Source organism: Leuciscus leuciscus (genome assembly GCF_965113295.1).
Source record: "Leuciscus leuciscus genome assembly, chromosome: 21".
NCBI classification, from domain to species: domain Eukaryota; kingdom Metazoa; phylum Chordata; class Actinopteri; order Cypriniformes; family Leuciscidae; genus Leuciscus; species Leuciscus leuciscus.
In genome coordinates this window covers 28,320,999-28,332,733 of record NC_138745.1, presented here as the reverse complement: position 1 = coordinate 28,332,733, position 11,735 = coordinate 28,320,999, and the positions used below count along the sequence as shown (strand labels likewise).

The window sequence follows — 11,735 nt, the reverse complement described above, 5'->3', positions numbered from 1 at the left end:
AGAAAGCTGAAATCTCTAGAGGCTTCTTTTCTGTATGTGTCCTCATGGGAACCAATTATACAAAAGTAATTTGAAACCTGCACCTACCTAGTCATGTGGTGCCTCATTTTGGTGGATCATTCAGACATTTATATATACACCAGGTGTATGCACATTGGTTTTGCTATTATAATTTATAATGTATGTAAAATGTGTTAAATGGCTAAATCAGGGTTACAATGTATGAACTGAATCTTTTAAAAGGTTTGGCTGTAGGCCTGTACAAATTATTATATTTTAGAGTTTAAATTGGTCAATGCTGAATCAGTAGCTACTTAAATACAAGAACATCACATAAAGACATTAATGTTATAAAACATTTATTTGCAAGCAAAATGATTTGAACAGTGAGCAAAAGCACTAAAACTCATATATCCTAATAACTCACATGTTTCCTAAAATAAATAACCATAAAATACAACAAAAATATCAGATGTGCCCGTTGTGCACCAACCAGTAGTTGATAAACAGAAAATGTAACCATCTAAGGACTAAAATATTAAGACGTGTCTTCTTGTTCAATTTTTTTTGTTTTGCAAAAATCATACAGTTGAAATTCTGAAATGCAATTTCACAAATATTTAATCTTTACTAAAAGTTAAGAATATAAATGTGTCAATAAAAAATTTAATTTGGAAAACCCTTATAAAAAACTATTTCGGTAACTTTTACATTTTAACGTCAAATTGGCCAAGGAATTAATTGCTTCTCAGTCAAATTGACAACTCTGCTTGTAAAACACAAAAATAAAGTGAATTTGGACATTTGGTACAAAAATAAGTTAGTTATACATGCTAGTACAACACATTTACGTTCATGTGAACTATAATATACATAATTTTTCAGTAATGATAATCATCAATAGCAATGAGTAACTGAATGAATTTCAAAAAGTCATATAAAACAGATGTTACTAGCCACAAAACAACTTTAACAGCTGGCCGAATTACAAAGAAAATGTATTTTTGTTTCAAAGTCCTGAAAGTATTAAAAACACCACAAATCTCCATGCAATTCCATATCATGTATCCCTGGAATGCCGCTGAACACTTAGTGTAAACATGCCCTTTCTCAGAACACAGTGTTTTTTTTCTTTACATATAGTTAAAACATTCAGTCAAGGGAGATGTGATTAGATTTGGCTTGATTATCAACCCATATAACTATACACTGAAACTTCAGAACAGATGGTTTGGGTGGCAGTACTGTTCAATATGGTCCCAAACCACTAGATTGTTCGAACCGTCCTTTCATATTTGGTCACATACTCAATATAAATACCCAATCGTTAGCAAACATAGCAAATTAAGGCAAGTTTCAATAAGATGGGACCTACATTCTCTCTCAAGTGTCTTTTGCAGTATTTGGCGTCACCATTCTCCATTCAGGGCCTGTTGGCAGAATGCCTGGGCTTGGGGAATGTCCATGACTCATCTCTCCTTCCTCTTCCCCTCCCTATAGGAGTATTAGATAGCCTTGACATCAATGAGGTGGCTGTGTTGGGCACCTTGCCTCAGGGACTTGATGTTTTGTAGCCTTCGCCCATGCAGAGTGAAGCGAGACCACGCCAGCAGCTGCAGAAGGGCACAGGAAATGGGCACAAACACCAGCAGGTAAAAGCAACCCTGACGCAGTGGCACAGGGAAAGAAGGAGCCGCAATCGGTGCTTCTGCCACTGAGTTCCTCTCGAAGATGTCATATCCTGGAAAAAGATAGGGGCAATGATGACACTTGAAGATACATTTCCATTAAAAGTTTGAGTATTTTAATCTTAGAAATTTATTTTATTCAGGATGCATTAAATTGATCCAAAGATCAAATCAGTTAAGACATTTACAATGCTACAAAAGATTTCAAAAAAAAAAAAAAAGTTTATTCATGAAAAATTATTATCATGGTTTCCACCAAAATATTAAGCAGCACAACATATTTCAACTGATAATACTAAGAAATGATATTATAATGATTTCTAAAGGATCATCTAACACTGAAGACTTGAGTGAATCGCAATAATGTTACTTTTTTTTTTTTTATCAAATAAATGCAGCCTGGGTGAGCCACTTGATTTAATATTTTGCCATCTAATTTAAAATGTACTGGGTCAAACAAGTACAATGCATGAGAGAGATTCTTTGTTGTCGCATCTGCTAAATGATTAAATGTGAATGATTAAATGTGATTATTGCTTGCAATGCAGGTTTATTCACAGCACACACACCTGTGTAGAGACACAGCAGCCAGGTACCAATGAGAGGGGCAAAGGTCTGACCAGGCTTGGTAACCAAGGCAACCATGCCAAAGAGCAGGGCAGAAGCTGCTTATTGCCGGTGGTTCAACACAAAGTCCTCATCCACTAGATCTGTGATCACCAGGTTCAGAAGTTTACAAGTGCCCTCAGTGAAGACGCGATTACTACGGAGAGATTCAAACAACACAATAAAATAATAAAAATAGATAAAAGACAATGCTGATGAAAGATTATTTGAATCTGTTCTCAGAGGCTAATGTGCATCTTTTTATTAATTAATCGGTGTTAATCTTGTCAACTTAATAAATGGAGAAAATGTTTGTTTTTTGTCAAAGATCAAGAATAGCAAAAAAGAAAGAAAGAGAAATGCACATTATCACAATCAACAGATTTTAATTAAATACTCTAAATAGCTAATACTTAATTTTTAATCTGCCAAGTGTTCCCTAAAAGGAGACCAAACTTAAGGATAACCAAACCGCTTTTCTAAGCGGGTTAAAAAGGATAACTATAATGTATGGCGGAATAGCACTTTTGGGAGTACTTCGACTCGGCGCAGTAAAAAGTCACGCCTGATCCTCTTCCCACTATTGACAGAAGTGAGAGGAAGAGGATCAGGCGTGACTTTTTACTGCGCCGAGTCGAAGTACTCCCAAAAGTGCTATTCCGCCATACATTATAGTTATCCTTTTTAACCCGCTTAGAAAAGCGTCACATTTTATTTTGTGTCACCCTACTTGGTCGTATAACTACTCGTGTAACTGTTTTTAAATAGGGAAAACGTTGATGTGTTTGGTCACTTCTAAATTCATTGCTGTTAGATACCATTGAATATACTGGGCTAAGCTAAGTGCTATCAAAGTGTCGCTGCGCGCCAGAGCGATTGAGTGCACGCACTGAGATGAGAGAGGTATGTATCAACTCGTCTTAGTTAAGGGAATAACATAGTTTACTAGGAAAAAAAACGGTGGAGTATCCCTTTAAGACGACATACTCATTGGAATTTATTTTTAAATGTATTTATTTTAAATATCCTAGTTATTTACAACAATATTTTATACCTTTCTCTTTAAATTATCAAGTTAGACACAATGTCCAAACTTTTTATTTTTTTTCCTCGGGTAAAACATTTTTTTGGGGGTAAAACAGCTTTTATGTTTAAAGCCCCAATAGACTGGAATAATTTACCTGCGGATATTTGATCTATTACATCATTTAGGATGTTTAAAAAAACGTTATCATCTCATTTTGCGTTGGACTGTACATGCTATCATTGCTGTGTCACAGGTTGTCACTGTTTATATTTCTTTATATATTTGTGGTTTATATTTTATGTTCATTTACAATTAGATTCATTGATGAGTATACTTTGTTGTATATTTGTTATCATTTAAACTTTGTGGTGTTATTTTTCTATTAATGTTTGTGTTCTATTGTTTGGTTTGTTGTTTGTTGATGTATTGTTCATTTGTATTTTGTTATGTGGTGAATGTGTTACGCTGTATGTTGGGACCCCCCGCGAAAATGAGATGGTGCATCTCATGGGGTTAATCCTAATAAATACATTTAAAATATAAAAGTCATTTTCAGGTCTATGCTCAAAAAGTGGGACTGACAGTTAACAGGTTAACCAAAATAAAGATGCAATAATCTCACCTAGCAATAAAGATGCAGAGCAGGTACACCTGGTCCGCCCCGGCTAGAAGCATGGCTATGCTGAGGCCCAGCTTTAAGAGGAAGAGCCAGCGGACAACCTGGTAGACACCCAGTCTTTGGCACAGCGTCAAGAAGTAGAGATTGTTCAGATGAGGTGCAATGTAAGAAAAGCCTGTGTCACAGGAAAATAGAGAATTAGTAAAATACAAATTTTACTACACCTACACACACACATTTATCCTCATATATGTATATATTTTGGAAATCATAACCACACAATAGGTTCCCACAAGCACAGGTATACATAGCCAGCATTGTTGATGTGCTGTGGCCATGTGAATGATTTCTTTCTCTCTTACCCAGCAGGAAGGAACCGGTGGAGGCAGAGATACGGTCTGACAGGAGGTGCTCCAAAAACAGAGGAAAGAAATTGTTGTTGAAATGGCAGTGGAATACCTGCGGATGGTAGAGGAATATATATATATATAAAAATCGGTTCTCTAATTGGATGATTTTAGACAATACCACTTTAACTTTTAAGTTTTTACATTTACCTGTACAAGGTTCATAGAGACAAACCACATAAAGTTCTTGTGACATGACAGTTGCTTTAGATATTCTCCAAGAGTGACTGGCTTCCCAGGTGAGGTAAAAGGAGCTTGACCGACACTCAGTCTATAAGAACATCAAGGAGGATGGGCAATCCAACGGGAGGAAACAAAAGAAAAAAAGTCAAAGAGAAATTCTTACAATACAAAAATACATATAATAAAAAAATGAAAAATTCTGATTGGATGAGCAATGAGCATCAATGTTAAAGTTGCAGTAAGCGATTTTTGAAAAATGCTGTTGAAATGTGGATCGGACCAAGCACCAAAACACACGTGTAGCCAATCAGCAGTAAGGGGCGTATACACTCATGATGGGGAGGAGAGAGAGCTCAGTGCACACGACAGATATAGCAGAACGACTATAGAAAGAGAGAGATGGAAGAGAAAATACAAAAGAGGAAAAGGCCAGAGGAATGTAACTTTAAAAAGAAGGGTTACAATCAGACAAGACCCACATTTAATATCGGAGAAGCTTTCCAGCACTGAAGAGCTTTCCAGTACTGAATTATCATAGTAACACAAATTGCTTTCACTTATTGATGACACACCCTCAGGCGCCAGGCACATCGGCAGATTCCGCCATAGTCGTTGCCTGTGTGTGTTGCATGCATAGCGTGTACGTGAACGTGGGGACGGATGCATCAAAATAGGGGTGCGATCCTTTTGGGTTGGGATGTGTTTGTTTTAGTGATTTCAAATACCAGAAAAATCGCTTACTGCACCTTTAATAAAACTCTTTACCTGCAACCATAGTCTACAGCTAAGCTAATTGTCTATCTATAAACTGTGTTACAATGTTAGCATTTCACAGGGCTGAAATTTGTACTCCAGCAACTCTAAGTTTTGATATTTTGTAAAATAACTCCTTTTATGTTTCATCAGAGAAAATAATATAGGTTGGAAACATGTGTGGTTGAGTAAATTATGCCAAAAAGAATCATTTTAAAGAGTCAAATATTCCTTGAATAAAGAAGCAGGTAACAAATACTGCATGTTCATATCCAGCGCTATCAACATCCCTTCCTTGAGCGAGGCAGTTAACCCCAGGTTGCTCCACGGGGACCGGCTCTGCAATTAGTGTGGTGTAAATTGCCTCAGATGAAAGTAACTGCTAAACGACAAGTAATATTTAGCACTGAAAAACAATTAACTCTTACTCAGCAAGTGCTTGGCTCTCGGTCTTGCGTAGAAGGACTTCGTTCTGAAACCGGTGCTGCAGGAGACGTGAAACAATGTAAAAGCCTAGCATTGAGAGAGCGGCTAGAGTCACACAGAAGAGTCTGAAGGAGTAAAAGTCCTCCTTGTTCCAGAAGGAGTAAGAGAGGAAAACGGACAGCGAGCCCATCGCACTGAACAAGGAACTGTGGAAGTTGAGGCGCGTGCGGTCATGTGCAGATACGGCCAGATCAGCCAGGAGTGCGTTGTGGTTGAGGTCGACCACCGTGAGGAAGCCATCGTAAAGGCACAGGCAGATGAGGAACTGCAGTCCAGGCCAGGTCCAGGACACCCAGAAGGCCAGGAACGAGAGGGCAAAGAGAGGCCCGCTACGAGATAGTGCCTGCAGACGCTTCAAAACCACCTCAGGGGATGTGATCTGGGACCCAGACCTGAGCAATCAAACACAGAGAGAGATGCATTAGATATGTACTCATCCTATCGAACTGTGGATTTCCAGATCCAGTGAATAATCTTACTGTGGAGAGCTTAGGAATGAGCGGTCACTCAGCCAGCCAAAGAGAGGGTCGTTTAGGCTATTCCATATCAGAAACACAGTCTATGGAAAAAGAAACAACAAAATGAACAAAACAAAAACTGGTCTCATATTCAGTTTCTAAATACAGATTATATAAAGTATAAGTAACATATATAATATGTCAAAGGCTTCCGACAAATTAATTATTAAATGCTTTTTAGACAAATAATTAAAAAGTTATTCAAATAATTAGAATATACACTACTGTTTAAAAGCTTGGGGTCAGTAAGATTTTTTTTTTTAATTAAAAGAAGTCTCTTATGCTCACCAAGAATGCATTTGTTTGATCAAATACAGTAAAAACAGTAATATTTTGAAATATTATTCATTTTAAATAACAGTTTTCTATTTTCTATTCCACTTTAAAATGTAATTTATTTCTATGATGGGAAAGTGTCACATGATCCATCAGAAATCATTCTAATATGCTGATTTGGTACTAAAGAAACATTTCTTATTATTATCATCAAGGTTGAAAATAGTTTTGTGAAAATGAATAGAATAGATTAGAAAGTATTTATGTAAGGGATAATCCATGGCTAGATGTGCATTAAACGATTTTAATGCATGACGTGGAGGCAAAGAAGCACCCGATGTGAAGTGGAGTGCATTCAAATATTTGAATGCACACAGCTAGTCATGGATTATCCTGCTTATACCATGGTCATTTGCCAGCATTGACAAGTTAAAGCTATCATGTTTGCAGAGCAATATTGACCGGAAGGATAAAAATGATGGTTATTTTCATTAATTATGGCTCGTCAGATCTAGCATTCTGCCCACTTTAAATCAGACAGAGATATAGTAGGGCAATAAGATTACATTTATATGAATGAATGAATTATAGCATTTATTTGAATTGTCGAGAGAGAGAGATGCATGTGTGAATTACCTGCATCTGTGCATCATCTCTCTCTACTAACAATGAAGCAGTGAGTTTAATTCCTTCAAAAACAGCAATGCTACCCCCTAGTTGCTTTGAAATATAATGTAGGGATTCAGTAGCAAAGCTATTTTATTAAAAGCAGCATTGACAAACAGTTTCTGTGATCCTGATAGTTTCTGTGTGCACAGCGCAATCTCTGATCTCTGTGTGTTTGTAGGCTTCAATGAAAGCACTGCAGCATATTTTAAAAATGCACACCAGGACAGACCAGGGTACAATTGAAATAGAAAGCATTTGCAACATTACAAAAGTCTTAACGGTAACTTTTGATCAATTTAATGCAACCTTGCTGAATAAAAAAATAAAAAAATCTTACTGACACCAAACTTTTGAACTGTTTTATAATTATTTAGACACAACACTGTATGATTTTTTTTTTAATTCAAGAATCTTAAATAATTGACAGATACTATATAAAATAAACCTACCTCTCCCACCCAAAACGATAACTTGTCGATCTTGTAAACAGACACAAAGGTCTCCACGTAATACAGTAAGAAGACGTTGTGGAGAATGGAGACGAACAGAGCCAGGGAGCCATAGAGCATAGCTGTTGAGATGCCCTGGCAGAGGCCCCATACCCTCCTTCCCATCCTTTGCTTCTTCTCTCCCACGCAGCACTCTACACGTCCCACAGGCCGAGCAGGGTGGGGTCATCGCTCCATCCGCCCCTGCAAACAGACAGACACCAACACAAACCAACCAGTTCAAAACCATGCAGTCTATTATTCAGTGAAATATGAGGCTGGGTAATGTCTGTCTGCTGTTTTTAGTTTGGAAATTACCGTTATTTGAATTAGATTCAGAGTGCATAATTGGACAATGGCCAAGCCAATGAGAAAACTGAGCATCTGTACTACATTATCAAGTGGCTTTGGCTTCATTTGAATGATTCAGCACTTTGCTTGATATGAATCTGGAAAAACAGGCTAACACAAAACCTTCTTCTGAGCTAAAATATTAACAAAGTGGGGGAAAGCTGGGAGAAAAACAGGACCAAAGATGAATCACAGCTTTTACAAAGTTAGTCACGGAAATTGTGGTTATTTTTGTATGAAATTATTATTATTATTTTTTCAATGCAAGTTCATTCTCAAATCAAAAAAAGAATGGGAAAATACCACAGTGAAAAGATCTCTTAAAAAAAGGGCTTCCGTTATGTTTCCATGGAGAGTGTTATGGGGTATTAGCGATGAAAGCAGCCAATTTTCCATATCCATAATAACAAAAACAGCCTGGACTTCTTCACAGAGTGTCGTGTGAGCGGTTATTCAGTACTTTCCGGTCACACCTCCATATTGTGCCTGTAAAAATTATTTCTAACAGGAAAAATGATGATAAATCCCAGTGTGAAGTGTTATTGCACATGAACCTTAGATTTTAATGAGCTGGATGATCTCATCCCAGCTTCAAAGCTGATGATAACAAACACTGTTATTTAGTCCAGAGATTTCTCAGGGGTGAATGAGAGATGTAACCTGAACACCATTAGTGAAGGCTGAGGCCTGTGTTTGATATCAAATATTGAACAGTTTCCAATAGTGCGGAGGAGAAGTCATGTGAATTTCCTTACACACAGAGAATCCCTCATCGCTTTAAAGCCAGACATCCGTGACAACCTTTCGCAAATATCACTAACCTTACTTTGGGACACATGGCATATCAAAAGGCAAATTAAATTGCTTTCTGGCTTCGTTCTGGTAGGCAGCACACCTGATGTTCACATACTGTGCAAGCTCACACAAGTCCTGGAACTCTTTGAAAGCCCCTGTTCTTATAGTTAAAGCAACATTAAAAATAACCTTGCCCCCCAGCTCTTTGAGAGAACAATGGATTACAGTTCTGGGTGGTTAAACTACCCTAAACATATGATTTCTAAGCAGTGAAGCAAAACGCACCTCACTGGATCGAATTGCACAGTGATTCTCATCTCAGCTCTGAAGGACAGGTGGCTGCTTCCCAACAGATTCGATTCAGCAATCTTTGATCCAACACGAGATCAAGTGCCATGGAGCAAAACACCAACATTTTGGCAGTGCTGTGTTACAGTGACAGGTTGCCCACCTGTGTCTGTTCTCCAGAGCAACAGGATGCGTGGGAACTATTCTTATTTACAGACCGTAACATTCAGTTCACACTCTTTTAATACAAATGCTTTGACACACATAAAACCAACAGTCAAACACCTAGGCTACGTTTCACAGAACTCTCTTTCTTGTATTCAGTCAGCACAAAGATGTTAATTTCCATAGCCAATTTAAAATGGCCATTAGGGTGGAATAAGACATCTTACAAAACCCAAAAAGTGATGTATATTTATTAATTCATGGGCACAATAATTAATTTAGAATGGAGGTAGAAAATATTTATTAAAGTATAGTTAGTTAGACCATTTAAAGACAATTAAAGATAAACTTAAAAATTAAACAAATTAAGGACGCAACAATGATTAAATTCAGATGGCCCCATTCTACTCAATTATAGGTTAACAAAAAATATATATAGCCTATATGGAAATATTAAGTACATATCAATTTATATAAATTGATATGTACTTAATATTTCAATATATTAAAACTTTTTTGTTTGTTTTAATCAATTATAAGTTGACAAAATAAGTTTTAATATGGAAATATTCAATTTAGTTACAATTTTTTTAAGTAATTTAAATTTAGTCAATGTTGCATCCTTAATTTGTTTAAAAATATCTATTTTAAGTTTCTCTTTAATCACCATTTAAAAACAAAAAATTCATACAAAATTTCCATAATCATATGAATTCAACTCAGTCATTTCTAAACATGCAAGTTACTCCCCATCTTCCCCTATTATGAAAATTCATTAACTCTTTTAAAAGAGACCATGATCACACTATCAGGTTCCTGACACCTGTAAGTAAATACTAAATATCCATAAATATATCCAATATTAGTGACCAATTCAAAACACCGAAACACGGATACCTACGTCAAAAGGCCAAATGAAAATGAAAGGGGAATGAAAATGCTGGAATGTTATGACAATAACTGCTTTAACTCGACGATTATGCTTTGATATTAGATTTAATATTTCTGAATAATTGTTCAGAACACATTCCATAACCGAATGTTTTCGTCTTGACTGATACATTCTCATTTGCATACTGATACAGTGTTTCACTAGTAACGTTAGATCTGGGCTAGCCGCTCACATTAGCGACTTCACTCATTGTAATTCACAACGCTGAGTTAAGATTGTTTGAATGTTATGAGCTGAAGGAAAAATCACACATAGCCTACCTCGTCAAACTATGAGTTTGATCAGAGACGTCAAACTTTAAACCTAAAATTACCCTTTAAACTACTAATCCTGTTCTGAGTTAAGGTCGCTAGCAGGCTATCCGCTTTCATATCAAGCAATGCGACGTGTATCAAGTCACAGCCCGCAGACAGACACTTAACCAGTCCAGTTATATACAGAGAGAGAACACAATAATATCAGTCGATCATACGATTTTAGATCGTTAGGCTGTTGGACACTTACCATGTGGAGTTGATGTCAAAGCTGCAGTCACCTGATGATCAAAACAGACGTTATAAACGTTTCTAGAGTTCACAGTTGTATCGAAACATGTCATGTGTTGGACGAGGAAGCCCGTGACGTCACGACAATCCCTCCTCCCCATACTCCAGCTGCCATCTGTACACGTAGCCTACGTACACACAAACAGACAGGCACGCACTCATTTGGTAAATTTCACATGATTCTGAATAGCTGTAAAGTTTGTAACATAATTATGGAGGAAATGCATGAATGCAAATTTCCAAAGCTCTAAAAGGCTGATACTGGCACGTTTTCTTCTTGTATGGACACGTGAGCAAGTGGCAACTAAAGCTGAGGTCTCACGGAGCGGAGATTTCAAACAAACCAAATTCAACTTAGATTATATATTGATGAATGACCATTCTCATAATATCCATTCAAACAATAAGAATTCACTATAGTCTTCAATCTGTATTGTAGAACAATGCTTATAGTAAGAAGCTAAGCTACATATGCTCGACTAAAAAAAGCTACGACTTTTTGTTTAAAAATATCAACTTTTTGTTTAAAAACGTATCTATTGTGTTTATTTGTTTATCTAACAGATGTAGACCGAGCACAAATATGATTTTGGAATTTTATTTTTGCAGACAGAATTCACAAAAAAACGGTTATAAGTTAAGAGGGGTTTGAAACCAACTAGCCCCAGGGCCCCCTACATGTTGCATTTTTAATACTAACCTCTAGGTGGCAACCAATACAAATGAATCGACTCCATCCGTGTCACAACGGTCGCACATTTAACCCTCCATCCCCCATAAATGCACAAATCCATAGCATTCTCAAAAAACTGGAATAAATCTAAATTGCTGAAAATTGCATTAGAGAAGTGACGCTGCGACACAAAATAGAGGAGGCGTGGCCACTCATGAATATTACACAGAGAGGCGTGGCTTGGCT

At 36.9% G+C, this 11,735-nt stretch overlaps 1 protein-coding gene across 1 annotated transcript; it reads right to left on the bottom strand.

Moving 5' to 3' along the window:
• Positions 1-342: 342 nt before the first annotated feature.
• On the bottom strand, positions 343-10,901 carry mfsd13a (major facilitator superfamily domain containing 13A). Its single transcript, XM_082151823.1, is given in 10 exon segments — positions 343-1,741; positions 2,258-2,357; positions 2,361-2,451; positions 3,944-4,115; positions 4,303-4,399; positions 4,498-4,618; positions 5,712-6,161; positions 6,249-6,328; positions 7,682-7,924; positions 10,776-10,901. Coding segments are annotated over 9 exon segments (1,512 nt in total). The 5' UTR covers positions 7,847-7,924; positions 10,776-10,901; the 3' UTR covers positions 343-1,505.
• Between the last annotated feature and the right edge of the window lie 834 nt (positions 10,902-11,735).